Genomic DNA, 23133 nt, shown 5'->3' with positions numbered 1-23133 from the left:
GTAGTAGTAACAAAGCATTCTAGCGCCTCCAAATGGTGAAGCACCTATGTCCCTATCTGCAGCCAACCAACCATCTAAACAGTCAAGCAATCATTAGTACTCTCACAGTTGGACTATTTTAGGGACTGCCTAAAAAAAAAAAAAAAAAAAAAGATAATGAGCAAACTACAAGTACTTCAAAATGTCACCACCACAACAAATCACAGGTAACAGAAAATGGGGACAAGGCTTCCCCCCACCTCTTAATCTCCCTATACTAGCTCCCAATTTCTTTGTATCAAATTTAAAATTCTACCTTTCATGTTCAAGGCACCGAAGAAGAGCACTGGCCCTGTTTATCTGATCAAATAATCCAACCACCACCACTGGCTGCGCCCTCCCTTCAAACACACTGAGATTGAAAAAAACAAGACCCAGAGCTTTCGGAGGTGTGCGCCGAACCTGGGGAACTTTCTTCCCCCTCCCCCCATCTGCAAGAAATTAAATTAATGTCCATTTGGGACTTTCAGTGCCAACTAAAAACATGGCTCTTCAGCCAGAAACCTATGTCATCAGAAAACATATTGTTAACGTCCAAATAATCAAGAGGTCAGATTTTCTGTAAATTATGCTAATTTAAGCAATGGCTGAACCTGACCTATCCTATTTCCAATCTTGCTGTTAAATGACCATTTCCTATACTGTACATTTATATGTGATGTTTTTTCAACCCAGTCAACTACAATTTGATCCACTTTGAAGTGACTGACTAACCACTAAAGGCGGAACAGAAATCTTAAATTCAATATTGCTGGCTAGGGATGCGCCTGGGAACCAGGGAATCTCAGTCACCTAATGTTTAGGGAGTCAGGAAGCAGGCACACTAGGTTCCAAAGGCAGCTGCAGTCTGGGGCTCCAGGCCAAAGCTAGACAGAGGGAGGAAGCTCAAAGAAAAGGGGGGAAAGGCCTCAGCTATTTATAAATGAAGGCTCATGGCACCGTAAGTCCAGGAGGTACTCATTCCAACTGAGCTGGAAGCCCAGAGGTGCAAGAGGAAACTTGCAGGCCCAAAGGAAAAAAAAAAAATATATATATATATATATTTCTATCTCAGCTACTTGATTCAGTCCAAAACTATTAGATTTTCTGGCAGGAAAAGTGTGGATTTTCTGTCATTTTACTAACACTTCCCCTGTAAATTCCTAATCTCTATTGATATTTCAATTCCGTTGTGTAGTCTCGTATACCACAGAGCTAGCAGTTTTGGATTTCTCTCACAAACCCAAGCCCTAGCCCCAGCTGTTAGCAAGAAGTGAGCAAATTCAGTATTGAAGGTGACTGAATTATAAACGCTTATGAAAGATGTGCAAATGGACAACAGCTAGGGCTGGAGCCTTGATTAGTGCTACTGCTTGCCATGGGTAATTCAACCTTTTGTCTGTGCCTGCCATTCTTCAGCATGACAAAACGCTTGACTGTTTACTATGAGGCACTAAACCGGGCCTAAGCCAAGAAATTCAGAACATGGCCACTATAAAATGTTTCCTTTAAAGTCAAGCAGGAGCTATAGGAACATTCAACAGCAACAGAAGTATCACGCCAAACATTTTCTTTGATCACTGCAATGCATTTCAAGGATGCTGAAAAAAAAAACCAAAAACCAAAGACACACAAAAACACATCCCTCTCATTTGTTCTTTAATATGTGGTTGGCTATAAACGCCCACACCAATAACTTGCCAGTAGACTTCAATATTTCACATAAAGATCAGGAATCTTCAAGACTGACTAGAACGGTTCTTCCACATGCTTGTGCAACCCACCTGTAACTTTTGTGCAGTTCAATGACTTTGTCTTCCAGTTCTTTTGTCTGGTTTGGTGCAAAGCGGAATTCGCTTACATAATCACTTCCATATTCATCAGTATCATAGTCCCCAAGCTCAGACTGAACAGTGTATGAGCCCAGCAGAGCTAGAGTTACAAAAGAGCATGGCAGCCGGCCACATACTATATCATCTCTTAGCTGCAAGCAAAGGTAGTACCTGCACAAAGAAAGAGAAAACAAGGGAATGCCCAGATAAAGATTTCAGGAGTTATCTTGGCTTTGCCAGGGAGCCGATGTCACATAGAAGCATAGATTTTACATAATTCGCTTAAGATAATGTTAGAAGTCCCATTTTTCTATGCAGTCCCTTAACATCTTCTGGCTTGGGACTCACCTAAGAGCTATAACAAAACCATAAGGCTCCAGTCATGAAAATGAAATCCTTCCAAAATCACAATTTTAGCCACTTTTTTGTCACACTTTTTAGATTAGGGGTGTTATAATTTTAAAGCAGTTTGGATTTTTAGGCCAAGCAGTAACCAGAGCTGATACTTTGCTTCATATTTTAAAAACACCAACAAGTAGCAACCCAACTGTCCTGTGAGTTACTTTTTATCTACCTTTTAGTGTTTTATCTTTTAACTCACTCTTAAGTATTTTGCTGCTTATTTTTGGATCGTAACCCACAAGATGAGAATGGTTTTACCCAAAGATATGAAACTCCATATACTGGCAGATTTATGAGTTTCCTAGCATGATAACATTTTCTTATGCAGTTTTTTTTCCCCCTATGGCTCCTATTAGATCTAGCAAGCCCAATCATTAACATGTGTTAGCACAGTACAGCACCTTCATGAATAAACCTGAAAATAAAGAATGCAAACTAACATTTGTTTTAACGGCCATGTGTTAAGAGTAAGCAACATTTTAAAAATAGAGGTTACTTATATTTAACACAGGGACTTCTCTTCCCTTTCGGGAGTACGTTCTCAACAATCTGGAAGGGTCTTTTGCTGCCAACTTGGAGGCTGCTCTCCCCTGCATTCCATGGCTCCAATACCCTCTAATCTTACGGACATGAGAATCCTGGCTTATAGAAGGGGGGAAATAGACGCTGCAAAGGCGCACTAGAAAGGGCAAAGAGAGGCCGTGGTTGTGGTGATTAAACCTTGTGTCTTCCTCCAAATCAGATACAGAACACACTACCCTAAGGAGGAAGGGAAAAATGAGCTGGTCAGCATTGTGAAAAGCAATCAATTATGGAAGGAAAATCTCAGCTGGTTTCTGTAATAATTTCTAGATATTTTGCACAATGACCACATGTTGCTTGGCCGATGTCTTCTAATGGAATTTTTTTTTTTTTTTTTAATATAAAGCAAATACTTCCTTGGATGAGTGACCTGAGAGGAGAAAGAGGAATGGCTTTAGAATGATAGAATATGCTTCTCTTAAACATGGATTAATTCACTGATACAAAATAGGATGAGATATAGTTCATCTCAACTTAGCTTAAGATTCCTAAAAATCATCTATATGCTTCAAGCAGTATTTTAGGGATACATTAATTTTCTGGCCTGTGTCTGTTACAAGGAGTTTATTGACAAGTTCATTCAACTTAATGATAAAGTTCATATGAAAGCATAATATGCCTTAGGCATGAACATCGAGCTGACTGGCATTACTTACTGACTTTCCAAACGAAAGAACGATAGATCTATTATCAGTGTTTTAAGTGTTCTTTGCAGAAGTAAATTCAATAAGGGAGGATGGTTTTCAGAGACAGATGCTTAAAGCTTACAAATAAACAAACAGAAACATGAAAGGACAAGAGGAGCAGCATGCTGCAGTCTCTTAACTACTTAAGCCAAGACTTCCCAAACCCGTCCCCGATATCCTGAAAATCCGACTGGCAGTGGGGTTATCTGCAATACCCAACAGTTTAATATTACAAACAGGATACACTATTGAACATTTTCTTTTGGCAAAAATTAGTAAGGCTCTTTCATCTGGATCAACAGATTTAATTTCTGACCATTTTCCAGTTGTTTGAACAACTAAAAAAGCCTCTGAGAAATACTTATATTCAAGTCCATTCATCTCTATGTATGATTTAAATATGAATTCCCACTACACACCATAGATCCCAGAGTAGGATACAATTAAACACCTACATGTAATACAATGCAATACTGTTAAACACGTCATCCTCAAATAAGCACTTCTCGTTATTTATCATATAAAAAAATCACATCCACTCTCTCTCCCAACAACCCCATCCCCCTTCACAATCAAAAGCCCAACCCATCCCCTCCCAACCTATCCACCTCCTCCAAGTCCTCCCACAATTCCCATCAACCCATAACACATACACCCCTCTTCTTTATCAGCCCTTTTTCTGCCTTCTCATCCCCTACCTTCCTTATGTAAAACCTTGTTGGAAAAGCTAGGTTTTGACTTTTTTGTGAAAAGTCACAAAATTCAATTCCAAACAAACCACCAGCAGGAGTTTTTTTTTCCAGAAATTTGGTCCAAAACAAGAAAATGCTATTTGTTATGCAAGTCAATCGTACTTCCAGGACGCGACTAGCAGATGAAGATCATGTTTCTCCCGGTTATCTATTTCTATGAAAAGGGATATTTGGCCACTGTATAGTCTGTTTTTGATTTTTTTTTTTAAAGGATAATAATAGCAAGGAGATGCAGTCCTTCTATACCTTCTGAGGTCCCTATTCAGACACAGTCTGGCCCCTAGAACACTCCCAACTTAGGCCTAGATTTTTCATTCCGCTAAAAATATACCAGAATGAAGAGCCACGGCCAGAAAAGAGATGGGGGTGTGTATGTGATAGTGTGCACCCGGCCGCATCACGGCAGTGCATTCTCACCTGCTGCGGATGCAGTGCACACTATTGCCCCCATGGCACCCCTGCAAAAGGTGTAGTTATTTCCGGTGCTGCTGCCAGCGATAATGTGTAAAACATTATCGCCTGCAGCACAACCAGGCCCAACATTTTAAAAATCCCAACCAAACCTCACTCAAACCCCTCCCCTTTCCCTCATTTTAATTTTATTGACGCGATAACGGCCCATCGCGTTTTGAAAAATGACCCTGTTAGTTAGCTACATTCTTGCCGGTTATCTTATTAACTGGCTAGAATTTAGCCAGATAAGTACCCAAATATTTATTTTGCCAGTTAACTTCTGAGTCAGCCGGCTACTTGCTATTGAATATGGACCACTCCATTGCCAGACTTCTTTCCTGCCCACAAAAAAAACAAGTCATGCCACTTTGTATATGGCTTTTATTTGCCTCCTACAGGCTATGCCACAAATATTTCTACTCCATCTCAAAGCTGGAGCAAGTCTGGACACTCTTCTTCTATTTGTATGAATCTCTCCCATTATATATCCTGTGTGTGGAAAAATTAATTTTAGCACCTGTTCTAAAATAAAAAAAGCTCTTAATAGTTTTGGTTTTGTCTTTCCATCTGAGACACCAGTGTCATAGTCTGGGAACAACAGCAGCAGGCACAGCAAACTGTGCACACTGGAGCAGCGGGTCCCCACTGGCGGAAGAGAAGGAAGTAGTGCCTGGCATTGGGAGCAGCATGGCTGGTAGGGATCCACAGACCCCATCTGCTGAAGACCTGGAAGAGCTGCCAGTGAGAGAAATAAAGTGTGTCTGACAGGAATCCCCAGGCACAGCCTGGAGAAGACCCGGAGGCAGCGGCCACTATGTGTGCATGGCCTGTCCACTGCTGCTATAGCAGATGCCTCTCCTTTGGCACCTGCCTGTGCTCTCTGCTGTACAGACTGCAGCACGGAGGTAGGATGGAGAGAGAATATGGTAGAACGGAGCAAGTGGGGGAGGGTAGAGGTGAGGGGGCAAAACTGGCTGGGGGGGGAGCAAAAGAGGGATTGAGGACAATGAGTGGGGTGGGGAGTGGGTGAAATGGGGAGGAGGGATTGAGTGCAAGAGAATGTGAGATATCCTATGAACACCCGGTCAAACACTGGCCCCTCTCCACAAACCCACCCAGCAACTGCAAGCCTGCACACATGCATGCTGTTATAAAACGTGCTTTTTGAAGTTGCCATTAAATTCTAGACTTATTTTCTTTTCCTCCCATGCAAAGTCACGAAGGCTGGTTTAGGTCAACATTATTTTCTTTTACTTCGTTTCCATTGATAGAAAGTCAAAAAAGATTCTGGAAAAAATAAGGGCTCATTTCCAAATTTTTCTGGCTACTTTTAAAGAGACAGTATCACGAGTTCCACAGCACTTTGTCCAGTAGGATGAACTGGAGTGTCACCTGGCACCCCCGTAACACATTCCATACTCAATTCTCACAATGGTCGGCAGCCTGCATTAACAGGGTATAATGAGGGGGATGCTTCCTTTCCTATTGGTTCAATTATGATGGACATACATTAGAGGAACATCAGTGGTTCTAAAAGTATGTGTATTCTTATGTATATTTATTTATTAATCGCTTACAAATACTTAAGCGATTTAGAAAGTGACATACATAATTACAAACAAACCAAATTAAAATACAAAATGGAAGACAAAATTCATAATCCTAGAACATATAAACTCCTTGAGTATTTAATCAAAGCCTTATTTGAATAAAGTCTTTAACATTGATTTAAAACCTTTGAATCTCTGTCAAATGTAGTACCAGATATTTGCAGCTGCCACCAAAAAGGCAGATTCTAGTTTCAGTCAGCCGGGCCAGCCTCACTGAAGGCCTGTCAAGCAGGCCCCTCTGTGAAGATCTACGTAAGTGATCACATTGTGTTACAGACTCAGCAGAGCATTAGCCCAGGGAAGTGAATCGAATCTCAATAATTTGTGGATTATCATTGCAATTTTAAAGATAATCTGATGGTACACAGTCAGCAAGTGTAGCTCCATTAGGACCAGGGTGATGCTCTTGCCTACTGTTATCAGATATCAGGCAAGCAGCTCTGTTTTGCAGAACCTGCATTGCTCTCAGGCACCCCGACAGAGTGCACTGCAATAGTCCAGGAGTGGTAAAATAGAAGCCTGGACAACTCTGCTAAAGTCATGCAGTTCAAGCAGGGATTTCAAACCATGAAGAACATGTAGTTTAAAAATATTCTGCCTTAGTGACAGAATTTATCTGATTACAAAATGATAGGCATGAATACAGTAGCAGATGCTGATCCCGCCTCAGTAGAATATTTAGCCCCAGGGCAGATTTGGAGGAGCTGATGGAGAAAGAGCCCCAAGTAGATTCAGATCAATCAATGATCTCATCTCTTGGTTTTATTCAAAGCTGCATGGTTGTGTGGCCTCCCATCCAGGCCATGTTCACAGGTTGTCTGTTAACATAAAAGCCTTTATTTTTCACTACTGGGCTGTCGCCACCTTTGGATGGGAGTAGAAGACAGAGTAACCAGGCCCAGATTTAGTCACAGGCAATGTGGGTAACTGCCATTGGCACTAAATTCTTAGAGGCGCTAGAGTGCTGCCGCCACTGCCAGGACTAAATCAGAGCCTGCCGTCATGGTGCCAAAAGATGATAAAAAAAGCAGCATGGGGCCTTCAACAGCCCTTGCTTGCTGATGGATCCTGGGGTACCCCACCCCTTTCTCCCACATGGGCTTTCTGTTATCATAGAAGCCCTGTAAGGTTCATCAGTGCACGAGTGTTGTTGAAGACCCTACACTGCTTTTTTCTTCATCTTTAGATGCTGACTTGGAAGTGAGGAGGGAAGGGGATTGAGATTGTCCTCGCCCCCATTACAGGGAGAGCAGGGGGAGAATAATACACCTCCCCCCAATGCCTATGGGTGAACATTGCTTTAATCCAACCACAATAGTAACATAATAAATGATGGCAGAAGGAGACGTCTATCCAGGCTACCCCAGTGCCTTCTGTTTAAGAGTATAACTGCCTTTTCGTGCATGTTACATGATGGACAGTCAGTCAGTCCTCTGCCTTCAGATGTACTGACTTTTCTAGAGGCCATGCTTGCCAAAACCTAACTATATCCAGTATTCCCACACAGTACAGGAAAGGAGGTACACGGGCCTTCATTGATATAGCTCACTTGCCAAATGTCAATGGGGCTACTGACTGTACTTATGTGCGTGTTGTTCCTCTAAAGAACAAGTCACCTACTGGAACCCATAGCAATAACCACAACCAAGTCTGCTATGACCATCATTCAATGTTTATGGATGTGTAATCCCCCTCCTCAGCCTCTCCTTAGGGAAATGGGCTCAACTCAACATATGGTAGTAATTGACTGACTTTCACCTATTTCTCTATTTTTTTTTGGTGGGGGAGGGGGAGAGGGAGAGGGAGGGAGAATTTACCTTCAAGACAAAAGGTACTGACTGTGTTTATCTTTTGAATGCCAATAGTCAGGATGCCTTGATGGTGTGCCATCGTAAAACTTTACTGAAGCACTTCAACCAAAATAATTTGGCACAATATACATTTTTTGTACAACTGTGTGTTCCCTTAAGCTCTTCCTGAGGTCTCCTCTGCACACTCTTGGACTACAAAAACAACTAGTTACTAGTCTGATTCCTACCCAACTGTCAGTTTTTTTGATATATATAGATTATCACCCTTACTAGGAGACAAATATCAAAATGCCTTCAAAATGTCAGTCACTTAAAATAATATTAAATTAACTTTGATTTTTAGTGATTAACTAATTATAGTCCTACTGCTTGTCATTCACTAATATTCATCACCCAATTTCAAATTTAAACATAAATTTTAAAAGACACTTAATAAATTGAAAAACCCAAATCACATTTAGCAATCCTAAACATACCAACTCCTTACCAGCTTTTAAGATGTTATAAACTGAAAAAATGATGATGCAGAAAGAAGCCCAGCAGTGAGATGGCGGCCTGCCAGTCTTTTGCATAGAGTGCCACCTATATGATTATCGACCTGTTGGTGAGAGGATGTATATGTATAGGACTAATTTGGGAGAATTGCTTTCATGAAATCAGCGCTCTCCTCACTAAACTCAATTTAGTCATCAACAAAGACAAGACTGAATACCTCATCATCACCCAGGAAGACAACCCCATGTTGAGAGAGGCAGCCTCACCCATAACTGATCAACCACAAAAAGACCTCAATTCTCTCTCCAACCTCCCTTCAACCATCCTGGACAACCTCAAAAACTCGGCTTTCGTAAGAGACCTTGGCGTGCTCCTTGACAATCAGCTTAACTTTAAAAGATTTGTAAACACGACAAAAGAGTGCTTCTTCAAACTACAAGTTCTGAAAAAGCTAAAACTGCTTCTGCACTCTCAAGATTTCCGCCTGGTCCTACAAGCTATCATCCTTACCAAAATTGACTACTGTAACTCTCTGTTACTCGGTCTACCAGCTACCACTATTAAGCCTCTACAGATGTTACAGAACTCTACGGCCAGGATCTTGACTAATGCTAATAAGAGAGACCACATCACACCCATCCTCTACAACCTCCACTGGCTGCCGATCAAATACAGAATTCTCTACAAAGTCCTGACCATCACACATAAATCTTTATACAACTTAGCCCCAATGGATCTTACATATCAGCTGCACACCAACAAATCCTTGAGACCGATCAGAAAAGCTTACCAAGGCACCCTTTTTATCCCTCAAGCCAAAACTTCGCTAAGGAACAGGGCACTATCCACCGCAGGTCCTATCCACTGGAACACACTCCCACCAGAACTCAGACAAGACACCTGCCTGATTTCATTCAAGAAAAAACTGAAAACATGGCTATTTAACCTAGCGTTTCCTTGAGGGCTTACAGTCACTCCCCTCTACAACCATATTTTTTGCTCTGTTATCAATCCACACTTAAACCCTCCCCTACACTCTACCTCTGATCCACTGTTCCCCTTATCCCCTTCTCCCCTCCCCACACCCTATCTCAATTGAGGCAATTCTCCGACTGCTTTCATTTAAAGTCATCGGTTTTTTGCATCAACCTTGTATAAAAGTTTATTTTAACACCATGTTACAAAAAGTTTTTTATATATTCCTCGTTCTATGTATTGCTCTCAAGCATTATGTTGCTTTATGTTCTTCGTTCTATGTAATGCTCTTAGGCAAGTTCTAATGTTTCACTGTAAACCGGTTTGATTTGCATCCAATGTAAGAAGATCGGTATATAAAAAACAATAAATAAATAAATAAATAAATAAATATGTACACCCAGTGCAAAGAGCTCCTGGTTCTCAGAGAATGAGTACGATCTCTGGAGACTAGAGTGGCAGACCTGGAGGAGTTGACGCAGACAGAGAGGAAAATAGAGGAGACCTTCAGGAACATAGTAGAGTGGTCCCAGCTCCAGTCAAGCAGCCCTCATGCTGCTCTGGAGCAATAAGGTCACCTGGCAGGAAACCATTGCCTTGGTGTGGCAGGAAATGATCCTGTAGCTAGGAACTGCCCTTGAGGTGATCCTTTATCCTCTTGCACTGAGAATGCGTCTCTAGGGATCCATGACTAGGAGGGAAGGACGGTCAATGAAGTAGGTGATTTGAGCATTAGGAAAGTAGGTAGCTGGATGGCTGGTAGGCATGAGGATTGCCTGGTAACTTGCCAGGTTCTTATGGCCTGGATTGGCCACTGTTGGAGACAGGATGCTGGGCTTGATAGACCCTTGGTCTGACCCAGTATGGCATGTTCTTATGTCTGCCTGCTGCAGGATCTCACATATCACTAAGAAACGTTTTTAGAGAGTGCTGGGGAGGAGCTGGCTGTGGAGGTGCATGTGGTACCAATGATAATGTCAGGTACAGAAGGGAGATTTTGGAGACTAAACTTAGACTCTTAGGTAGGAAACAAATCCAGAACCTCCAGGGTTACATTCTCAGAAATGCTCCTCATTCCACATGGAGGACCCTGAGGCAGGCTAAGCTCCAGAGTCTCAATGTGTGGATCAGATAATGGTGCAGGGAAGAGGGGGTTTAGGTTTGTTAGGAATTGGGGGAACATTCTGGGGAATGGGGAGCCTATTCCAAAAGGATGGGCTCCACCTTAACCAGAGTGGAACCAGACTGCTGGCACTAATCTTTAAAAAGGAGATAGAGCAGCTTTTAAAGTAGATGATGGGGAAAGCAGTCACTCAGAAATGCATGGTTTGGAAGGATGTCTCTTTGAGAGATTGTAGCAAAACAAGGAAGTTAGGCTATCCCGATAAAGAGGTTGCAATAAACACTAAGTAGCCTAAGTGCTTTAAAGTAAAGAGCAGAAAGATTCTAAATTACCCCGTCAACTGATAAGAAGATTGTTAATACCAACAAAAAAACATTTTAAAATGTCTATATAAATGCTAGAAACCTGAAAAATAAGAAGGGAGAGTTATAATGTATAGCACTGAAGAGGTAGAGAAAAAAGGCATTGCAGAGATCTGGTGGAAGGAGGATAACTAATAGGACACTGTGATGCAAGGTACAAATTATTTCACAATAAGATGGATCCAGTTGGTGGAGGGGTGGTGCTATACGTTAAAGAGGGCTGTGAGGGAGTCTATAAGAGACAGGATACTGGTCTTGATGGACCCTTGGTCTGACCCAGTATGGCATTTCTTATGTTCCCTGAAAACACCTTAAAGTACCGGCCACAGGTATCTGGCTCGGTCTTCCTTAAGAACCAATACTGCAAGGGGTTCTATTCCAGGGGAGTTCCCTTTAGCCTGGGGGGGGGGGGGGGGGGGGGGGGGGAGAAAGGAAGCCTCCACAGAGCAAGAACCTCATTGAAGCGTAAGTTGCACTGCTACTTTTGTTTTTGGTAAAGTTGCATAGAATTAAAGAGAGGTTTTATGCCGGGAACTTATACAAATAAAAGATTGTGTTGCCAGAATCCAGCCTGTCGTCTTATCTGGTTACCCCCTCTGACCTCTCGCTATCACAAGGGCATAGAGTCAAATAGGATAAAAGTTCTGCAGGAAACATAATACACTGCAGAATCTTTATGGTTAGAAATTGGATGTGAGAAGGGGAATAAAATTGTGGTGGGGGTGTACTATCGTCCACCTGCTCACAATGAACAGATGATGAACTGTTAACAGAAATTAGGGCAGCTAAGAAAATTAGCAACACAATAAAAGCGGGCGATTTCAATTACCCTAATACTGACAGGTAACTTGCTAAGGAGGTAAAGTTTCTACATGAAATAAACAACTGCTTCATGGAGCAGCTGGTAGAACTACTGCCAAGAGAGGGGAGCTATTTTAGACCTAATCCATAATGGAACACAGGATTTGGTGTGAGAGATAATTGTGTTGGTGCCATTTGGCAATAGTGATCCTAACATGGTGAAATTTGACTTGATAACTAGAAGGAGGACACCAAGGAAATCTACTGCGATAGCATTTAATTTTCAAGAGGGAGACTATGATAACATGGAAAATGGTTATGACAAAACTGAAAGGAGCAATTGCAAATATTAAAAGTTTACATCAGGCATGGATGTTTAAAAAATACCATCTTGGAAGCTCAGACCAGATGTATGTCGCATATTTAAAAAAAGTGGAAGGAAGGTCAAAGGGCTGCCAGCAAGGTGAAAGAGGTTATTCTAGCCAAAAGAACATATTTGAAAAAATGGAAAAGAGATTTGAAAGAAGAAAACAGGAAACGGCAAAAGCACTGGCAAGTGAAGCAAAGAGAGAATTTGAAAAGAAGCTTGCTGTGGAAGCAAAAAACTCATAAGAAAAACGTTTGCAGGTACTCAAAACTGTGAGGGAGTCAGTTGAACCATCAGATGGTCAAGGCAGTACAAGGCCATAGCTGAGAGACAATTAATTCTGTGCTTCAGTCTTTACTGAAGAAGATGTAAATATCACATTCTAGAAGTGATATTTAAAGGCGATGATTCAAAACAAACAAATCTCAGTGAACCTGGAAGATGTAATAGGGGGAAACTGACAAACTAAAGAATAGCAAATCATCTGGACCAGATGATATACATCCCAAAGCTCTGAAAGAACTGAAAACCGAAACAGATCACTAGTAATCGGTAAACTATTATTAAAATCAGGTACCTGAAGATTGGAGTGTGAACAACGTAACGCCATTTTTAAAAAGGGATCCGGGGTGATCCAAGAAACTACAGGAAAAACAGTTGAAACTATTACAAAGAATAAAATTACCAAACAAATAGTCAGTTTACTGGGACAAAGCCAGCACGGATTTAGCCAAGGGAAGTGTTTCCTCACCACTCTGCTACATTTTTTTGGACTAGTATTGAAAGCCTAGCCACTTCCCACAGATCCTTGTGTTTATTTATTTACAAGTTTTTCTATACCATCATTAAGTTATTTACCATCATAACGGTTTACAAAAAGGCACATATAGTAATAAATAGCTTAAACTTTACAAAAGGTGCCATTAATAACCGGTAACAATTAATTCCTTATATACTATTTGATTTCTGACTTAAATTGTCCTTTGATACGCGTCTCTTGGGAGATTACATGCGGTTCGTTCAGTATTTAATTGTTATTTACGTATTCGTTGGGATAAAGATAATTTCCAGGTAGTCACTTGGAGATTATGTGCTGGGTACAATGAGCCACCTCTTTGAGCAAAGACAATTGGCCATACTCTGCCCCCTTTTCCCTAGAGGGTACCACTTGAAACTCAGAACTACTAAAGTCTCTCACTGTCAATATTTCCTATTGTAACTTCCTGTGTCAAGTGCTTACGTGTGTGCAACGGGTCAAGGACAATAAGAAAAACATAAGATGATGCCTTTAAGTAGCACACGTGCAGTAAGACCATCTTGTAATCTAATGGCCCACAGCTTGGATCTGCTCTGACTGCCTCCGTTTTTATATTTGCCATTTGAATCAAAGTCATATTTTTATTGAATCAAAACCAAATATTTTCTACTCCAACAAGCTGCAGCTTAAAATTTTCTTTATTGCCTTATGCCTTGGCAATTAATGTGTGATACATTCCTCCTGTAAATTTGCCACCAGTTTTAAAGTTTCTACAATGTATCAACCCCACTTCCATTCAAATAAGAGACAGCCAGTCTGTTGATATCCCTCCCAAAGACGAAAAATACCACGCGTACAAATGTCACCCTCATGTGAGGACTACCATCCTGCTTGTCCTAGGAGAATATACATTTTAATGGCTTTAAAAGCTTCAGTTTATACAAAGTCCTACTGGCTAGCTATTAATATGGGCTTAAAAGTGAAACTTGAATCCAGTAGCACCCCAAGAATTGTCTCTTCATTTTCTAATGGCAGTACACTATCTTTCGTCAAGACAAAATCAGTTAACACAGGAGCATACTTTCTTATCCAAAGTAACTGTCTTTTGAACATTGTCAGATGTGGGTTAAATAGGTGCTAATCCACCCCCTAATGCAATAGGGGGATTAGCACCTATTTAACATGCGTCCCACGCGGAGTGAATGAGATAGCGCTCATCACATGCGTGCATTAAAACGGGCGCTGAAAAGTCAGCGCCTGCTTTCAGCACACATAATTGCATCGGCCCCTTTTATTGTGGGCATGGATCATGCAAACAAAGTTGAGGGAAAAACATCTCCAGCTTCACAAGGAATAAAAAACTGTATGTTGTCCGCATACAGAAGAGAGTCCCAGCTCCTGTAACACTTTCTAAAGGAGCTATATAAATATTAAAAATCACTGAAGACAAGGTCGACTCATGAGTACTTCTGAAGTCACCAGATGCCATTCAGAATCTCTTCCCCACTCCCTCAATACATACCTGCTGCTTTCTCTCCTGGAAACTTGTATTGTCGTGTTAACTACTATGTATATGGATATATTATGGATGTGATTTACTGGAATCTGCTTTGTGCTAAAAAAAAGGCAAAATATCAAATGGAATAAAATGAATAGACATTCTCCATGATATGCAATTTATCTTTTCCAGCTCGCCAGTTAATTGCTCTCAAATTTCTCCCTGGTTAATTTCAGTTCTATTTCCAAGTTTGTCCTTCCTTGTTTAATGTAATGCATACACCTTATGCTCTGGTTATTCGTTTCAATGTAAACCGAAGTGATTTGTAACCTGTTACAAGAATATCGGTATAAAAAAATGTTAAATAAATAAATAAATAGGGGCAGAGAAGCACTTTTTATCCTACACCCACTTTTCCAATGCTATTTTTTCCTGGTTTAAGCCTATCAGGGTAGCCTAGCATTGGAAAAGTGGAATTGAGCTTCTTCAAATTAGTGGAAAAGTATGTTTAATTAGCTGAATAGGGCATAATACCCCTTTCTAAGCAGGGCAGCTCTTAATCCAATACCGGTATGGCAGAGATAAGGTTGGATTTCATGTTTGCTTGAAATGATTACAACACATGATATTGTTACCCTCCCGAGCCACTTTTGAAAACATTTGCCACATAATAAACATTTTTGCAAGTGTGATGGATGGAGTTTCCTCCATTAATTCCTATGGAGTTGATGAAAATAATGTTTTCAGTTAGTATGCAAAGACAAGACTGTAGGTATAGAAATATGGACAGGAATCAGCAATCATTAAAAGACAAGAAATAGATATTTACCAATTTCTAAAAATGTACATGGATCCAGCTGAAACATTCTTTCCTAGCATAGCAAACTGAAATCACAAAACTACATGATGGACCTGAACTTTAAAAAAAAACAAAACAAACTGAAATTCTGGCAACTAGTGATACAGAAGAAGTAGAAGTCTGTAGATTCTGTAGAGTTAGGATGTATGGTGCTAAAGGAAGATAAAGACATTATAGTCTTCTCAGAGACCAGATGGAAAGAGGATAACCAATGGGACACTATGACACCAGGGTAGACATTATATTAGCATGACAGGGCAAATAAAATTGATGAGTGACGGTATTACATGTTATATGTTAAGGATGGCATAGAGTCAAGCAATCAAAAAGTTTTACAGGAAATAAACTGCACTCTGGAATCCTTATGGATAGAAATTCCAAGGAGAAAAGGGAAAAATATAGTAGTGGGGATATACATTATTGCTTCCTGCCAGAATGAAGAAATAGACTGCAAATGCTAATAGAGATTAGACTGGCTAGTAAAATGGGCAACGCAATAATATTGGGAGACTTCAATTACCCGAGTATTGATTGGGTAAATGTCACATCAGGACATGTAAGGGAGGTAAAGTTCCTAGATGCCAACAATGAACGTGTCATGCAGCAATGGGTCATGGAACAAACAGGAAGTGAAACTATATTAGATCTAGTTCTAGGTGGAACGCAGGATCTGGTGTAAGAGATAAAGGTGGATGGATCCTTTTGGCAACAGTGATAATGTAATACAAGTTGACAATCACTGGAGGGTAAATACTAAAATGCTACTGCAGTAGTTTTCTTAACTATAAAAAGAGAGACTATGATAAAATGAGGAAATTTGTTAGAAAAACTGAAAGGAGCAATCCACAAGGTTAAAATCTTGCAGGAGGCATAGACTCTTTAAAATTACCATCCTTGAGGCCCAGATAAAATATATGCTGTGCATTAAAAAAGATTGAAGGAAAATCAAACTGCCATCGTGATTTAATAGTGAGGTAAATGAGGCAATTAAAGCCATAAGGGCATCATTCAAAAAATGGAAAGTAGACCCCCAAAATAAAAATAATGTAGAGCATAACCACTGGCAAGTTGGATATAAAAAAGTAATTAAGTTGGTTAAGACAGAATTTCACAATATCCTTGCCACAGAGGTAAACACAACTAAGCTTTTTTTTTTTTTTTTTTAAGTACATTCAAAGCAAACAACCTGTGAGGGAGTCAGTTGGGCTGCTAGTTAAATGAGCGGTAAAGGGGTGATCAGGAAGGACAAGGAAATAGCAGAAAAACTAAATTAATTCTTTGCTTCTGTCTTTACTGAGAAGGATGTCTGGGTTATACCCACATCAGAAACATTTTTTTTGATATGACTGTGAGACTACATGGAATCACTGCAGACCTGTTTCTGTTGATATGAAACCTATCATTTACAACAGCCACTGTACCTGAAGACTGGAAGATGGCCAATGTGGCCCTGATCTTTAAAAAGGGCTCCAGGGATCCAGAAACTTTAGAACGGTGATCTTGATGTCAATGGTGGCCATAATAGTAGAAGTTATTCTTAAAAACAAAAAGGCTGATATTCATTGTTACTTAGCTGGATACATAAGGACTTATCCAGCTAAATAGCAGTGGCTGAATATTCAGTCCTGTTCAATAGTTACCCATTGAGCAAAGAATACAGTACAAAACACTATGCACCATACATAAATTAATACATAACGAAAAAGCAGAATGGCTGAACACAGCCCTTCGCGTACACGTCCCTCACAAAAATCTGAGATCAGCCAAAAAAGCACTCCTAACTATTCCTTCAGTCAAAACAGCAAGACTAACCCAAGTAAGAGAAAGGGCACTATCCTTAACAGGACTTATACTATGGAACACCATGCCTTTAGAGATAAGATTACAAAGAGACATCAAAACCTTTAGAAAACATTTAAAAACATGGCTCTTTAAACAAGCTTATCACAAAGAGAATAGAGAATAGAATCCAGTGAAGTGTAGGGTGTGAACATTAGAACATCTACACACATCACAGTAATCAATATGTGTATATTTTATTTTTATTTTTCGTTCACCACTAAAGGTTAAGTTACAATTATAAAGCTATTTTTGTATTCAAAACTGTTACAGATAGAATTAGACATGATTTATCACATTTGCCAAATAATAATTATAAAACTATGTTACAAAACCATTATGGCACCTGTTTAATTGATAAAATTTAATACATCTAGCAACATTATGTGCCTTACTGTAAACCTTTGTGACTGTATCTAAACGATGGTATAGAAAAGATTTCAAACAAATAAATAAATAAATAAATGGTCACTACTAAGCTCGATAAGTACTTATCTGGTTAAGTTGCTAGCCAGATAATTAGTAGGTAGAGTACAGGCATAATGGGGAGGAGTTACTTACCCAGCTAACTTAGCTAGGATAAGTCAGATCTGGTTAGCTGGATAAGTTAGATCAATTCAATAGCAGGTCTAAAGTTAGCCAGATAAGACTTATCTAACTAACTAGCAACTTATTTGAGCAAATTTAGTGGCATAGCCATGCCACTGAATATCTCATGCGAGTTAGATAGATAAATCTTATCTGGCTACTCAGATGAGTTTTTTTTAATATCTACCCCAAAATTACTGACCACAAATATGCAGACCTAATCCAGTAAACAAACCACTGGCTAAATCAAAACACACAAACCCAGCCAACTGGCATAAAAGAAATAGGGTAAGAGTATATAATAATATTTATATATCACAAATTTGTAATAAATATATTTTTTAAACAAACAAAACAATTCAATAAATATACATCATATTCCAAAAATGTTTTTACACAAAACTGACATAATTACAATAAATAGTAACAAGAAATAACAAATCAACATATACAACATATATTCTACCCATCTCTCATATGTTTTTTCTCTTTTTGTATATTGAAGGAGCAGGGTTTGATATATTTTCGTGTTTTTTGTTTTTTTTTGGGGGGGGGGGGGGAAGAGCTCTGTATCTTTTTGAAAACTTTTGGTCTCTTTCTTTTGAATGGTGCTGTGTAAGGTGGGTCCATGTGTATTCTTTGGGAGGGGGGTGAGTTAATAGTTATATGCGTTGTATGTGTTGATTTATCTTTAGTTACTATTTACTGTAATTATGTAAATTGTGTTAAAAATATTTGGATATTGATTTTAGTTTGATGGAAAAAAATATCTACATATATATACACACATATTTATTACACATTTGTGCTATAGATACACTTACCCTAGTTGCTTTTATGACTAGATAAATAGACATGGTTTAATGGGGTGAGTCTCAACCTGGTTTCTGCAAAGGGAAATATTGCCTTACCAATTACAAAATTTTTGAAAATAAACATGCGGACAAAGGCAACTTGGTTGATTAGCTTTATTTGAAATTTCAGAAGGCATTTGACAAAGTCCCTTATGAGAGACTCCTCAGTAAATTGGGATATCAGGGTATTGGAGGCAGCATCCTGTTGTGGATTGGTAAATGAATAAAAGACAGCGAACAGAAGGTAGAACTAAATGGTCAGTTTTCCAAAGGGAGAAAGATCAATAATAGAGTACTCCAGGGCTCTATATTGGGACCTGTGCTATTCAGCATATTCATAAATGATCTGTAGAAAGGGACGACATGTGATATAACCAAATTTGCAGATGACAAAAGTGTTTTGAGGAATTAAAACAGTAGTAGCCTATGTAAAAACTGCAGAAAAGCCTTGTGAGGCTAAAAGACAGAGCTTCTAAATAGCAGACGCAATTTAATGTGGACAAGTGCAAAATAATGCACATAGGGAGAAATAATCCCTACAGGAATTCAACACCTGTTCCATGTTAGAAAGAATCACCCAGGAAAAGGACTTCAGCTTCCTAGTGTACAATACCTTGAAATCTTTGGCTCAGTATATTGTGGTGGTGAAAAAAAGCAAATAGATTGTTAGGAATTATTTGGAAAGGAATAGAGAACAAAACTGAGAATATCATAATGCCTTTGTATAGATCCAGGGGGCAACCACATCTTGAGTATTCTGTGCAGTTCTGGTCACCCCATCTCAAAAAGACAGAGTGGACACCGAAAAGGTACAGAGAAGAGCAACAAAAAGGATAAACGGTTGGAAAAGCTCTCTTATGGAGAAAGGCTAAACAGATTAAAGTTCTTTAACTTGAAAGAGAGACTTCAGAGGGGATATGATTGGGTGTCGTAAAGTATCAGAGTTTCTCATATATATTTTTCTGCCTTCACAACTTTCCTCTTTTTTGAGTGATAAATTGTTACATGCTGCAAGCTCTTCTATGTAAATAGAATGCAGGCTCCTGGAACGTTACCCGTTCTTTTTGTATATGACCCTCGTTTTTGCCAGTTTTTCTTCTTCCTTTTCTAGATATAGATATACCTGAGGTTGTGGGATTGGTTCCTTGTGTCGTGGACTAGGATTTCAAGAGATTATTTCTTATTGTCCTTGATATTTTCTTTTCATTTTCTTGTTTTTCTCTCTCAAGTTTGCTACTCAAGTGGATTTCTGGAATGTATTTGAAATGCATATTAAAAAAATATATATATATGAGTGGGGTGGAACGGGTAAATAGGGAACAGTTATTTACCCTTCCAAACAATACCAGCACTAGAGGACAATCCATGAAACTATTAACTGGCAGATTTAAAACAAATCTTAGGAAGTATTTATTTTATTTTTTTTAAACTCAGCTTGCATTCAAGCAATGGAATATGTTGCCAGAGGGCACAGTCAAAGGAAGTAACAATGGGGTTCAAAAGAGGATTGGACAAGATCCTCAAGGAAAAATCCATCAACAACTGTAAGCCAGACAGATTTGAGAAAGCCAGTGCTTTCCCTGGGAGTGAGATACAAGAAAACAGATCAAATACTGGGGATCTGACGGGTACTAGTGAACCAGAATGGCCACTAGGGATGTGCATCATTTTTTTGACAGATGAAAATATCGAACAATATTTTCTAATCCGTCAAGTATCGGGGGTCCCCAAAAACGATAAGAAAACCCCACAATATTTTTGTGAGGTTTTGTGGAAGAAAGGGCACACAGAAAAAAAACCCCAAACCCACCCAACCCTTTAGATCTAATTATTTAGAATCCCCCACCCTCTTGACCCCCCCAAAAAACTTTCCTAAAGCCCCTGGGGGTCCAGCAGGAGTCCCGGGAGCAATCTCCCTCTCTCGGGCTGTCGGCTGCCACTAATCAAAATGGCGCCGATGGCCCTTTGCCCTTACCGTATGACAGGGGCTATCTGTGCCATTGGCCGGCCCATATCACATGGTAGGAGCAATGGATGGCCCATGCCATTTTTTTAAGTTGGCGTCGGCAATCTATTGCTCCTACCATGTGACAGGGCCAGCCAATGGCACAGATAGCCCCTGTCACATGGTAAGGGCAAAGAGCCACCGGCGCCATTTTGTTTACTGGCAGCCGACAGCCCGAGAGCGGGAGATCCCTCCCGGGACCACTGCTGGCCCACCAGGTACTTTAGGAAAGGTTTTTTTTTGGGGGGGGAGGGGGGTGGTCGGGAGGGTGGAGGATTCTAAATAATTAGATTTAAAGGGTCGAGGTGTTTGTTTTTTTTTCTCGGCTCAGGCCAGCCGAAAACAAAACCATCTGGACCCACGGGAAATGGAATTTCCCGCAGGTCCATGATCTCAGAACAGATTCCGGCACCCGATTCACATCTCTAATGGCCACTGTTGGAGACAGAATACTGGGCTCGATGGACCTTGCCCTGACAGAGCATGGAATTTCTTATGTTCTTAAATCAGTTTTCCTTAAAGTGATCTCCTGCTGATAAAATTATGCTGTTTTGGGTCCACTGTATTCAATATACTTCACAAGCCCTTGCCTTTCGTAGTGTCTCCCATCAATTTACCATCATTATGTTCAGACTGGTCTATAGATGCCCACCTCATCCCTATGATCATTTTTATGAAGGGGCACAATATCTACTCTTTTTCAGTCATCTGGAATTATTTTCATCTCCAAACAGTGATTGAATAGAACCAACAGTACATCTGCCAGAACCTCTCTAAGATCGCTTACAAGTAAATTTTAAAAGGTGCAAGCGTGCGCCCATAAATGTGTATATTAGGCACGTGAACAAAAATACGGTTGATTTTATATTGTGCAATCAAGTACACGCATACCATTTAAAATCTCTCTACTGCGCGTATGTGTTGGAGCCTTTAGAGACAGAAAAAGAGAGAGAGAGAGAGAGACTCTTTTAAAGGGCCAATTGAACACTCTATACATCCCATTGTAAATATCCCACTGGAAGGGGGGCACTTTCAACTCAGGGAGGGTTTGTGGGGGGCAGTGTTACAAGGGTCTACAGACCCTTGAGGCCTATGCAGACCAATTTAACACCGCCCCCCACAAAACCCACCCCGAGTTGAAAATACCCCTCTTACAGTGGGATAGAGAGTCAGATTGGCCCTTTAAAAGTCTCTCCCCCCCTCCCCGGTGTTTAGGATCCCTCTGGCCTAGACTTGCACCTCATCAGGAGCAGCAATAAAGTTACTTGATTAACTTTGGGCATGTTGCCACGGTCAGTCTTGTAAAATTCAGGGTTACGTATGTACGTCTTGGCCCCACCCCTTTTCTGCCTCCTTATTTTTGACGCGTGCTCAGGTATGTATGCACGTACCTCCCGGATTCTTAAACTTAGAGTTGTTTGCACGCGACCCACATATGCATGTATGGGGCTGCTTTTGCTCAAGCAACACTTTGAAAATCTATCTACTAATATGTAAGGATATAACCTATCTGGCTCCACTGTCATGTTCACCTTCAGTTTTGTTATTCCCTGCAAATCCTCTCATCAGTAAATGAATTGACATCTACTCCTGCTAGCTATCAATGTTTGTTCAACCCCTTCTATGGTGAAAACTGAAGAAAAGCAATATTTTTTTGTTCCCTTTCACTTCTGTGTCTCGCTATCCAAATCGCTGCACATTCTTATTTCATTGACCTAACTGCAAAAAAAAAAATGACTTGCCATCTTGCTCTACTACATAAATACCATACTGGGTCTGACCAAAGTTCCATCAAGCTCAATATTCTGCCATCAACAGTGGTTAATTCAGGTCACAATTGTCCGGCAGGATCCCAAAAAATAGATTCAGTCCCCTTTACTCATTATTAGGGATAAGCAATAGAGGTATTGCCTTAGCTATTTTTAAACTTCAGTTCACTAAGTATGGTGCATCAAAATTAAGTTGCTATGAGCTTGTACCCCCAACCCCATGCCTTCAACTGATAGGTATGTACAACCTGAATATTACTTATGTGGCAGACCCTCCCGATCTGGCCACTAGATGCCACTATTCCTGTCCTTAACATCTTTAACATGGAAGCCATGCATACCATTCAGTACTACCCATTAGGAGGTTCTTGATTGGATGACTTACTGCTATTTAGCCCAGCATTTTAATACACTGTGAGTTCAGTCTGAGGAAGCAGTCAGAGAGTAAGGATGCAATTTTTCCACACACTGGTGGGGCCTCCCAGCCTTGCCTTAAGTTTTCTTTCAGAGGGGAGACCTCATCGTGCACTCCCTGCCAGAGAGTCCTTCTTTAGGGGCAAAAGGGCTCTCACCAGGGGACCAAAGACCTGTGAGCCTACTTTAAATCCTAGGTAGGCAAGCATCAATGATGGATTCCGCTGTGGAGATTGTGAAGGCTATAAGAGTCCTATTTTTGGAAGGAATTGAGTTCACCC

The 23133-nt window shown here is 40.2% G+C and overlaps 1 protein-coding gene across 17 annotated transcripts in view; it reads right to left on the bottom strand.

Moving 5' to 3' along the window:
- EPB41L3 (erythrocyte membrane protein band 4.1 like 3) overlaps window positions 1-23133 on the bottom strand; it is a 459693-nt gene that overhangs the window by 96156 nt on the left and 340404 nt on the right. For all 17 annotated transcript variants that reach the window (XM_029591057.1, XM_029591046.1, XM_029591044.1 and 14 more), the window contains exon 7: window positions 1803-2021. In XM_029591057.1, the coding sequence (XP_029446917.1) occupies window positions 1803-2021 (219 nt within the window). The remainder of the gene's footprint in view (window positions 1-1802; window positions 2022-23133) is intronic.

Source organism: Rhinatrema bivittatum, chromosome 2, assembly GCF_901001135.1.
Source record: "Rhinatrema bivittatum chromosome 2, aRhiBiv1.1, whole genome shotgun sequence".
In the NCBI taxonomy this organism is placed as follows: Eukaryota; Metazoa; Chordata; class Amphibia; order Gymnophiona; family Rhinatrematidae; genus Rhinatrema; species Rhinatrema bivittatum.
This window is presented reverse-complemented; position numbering and strand designations above follow the sequence as displayed.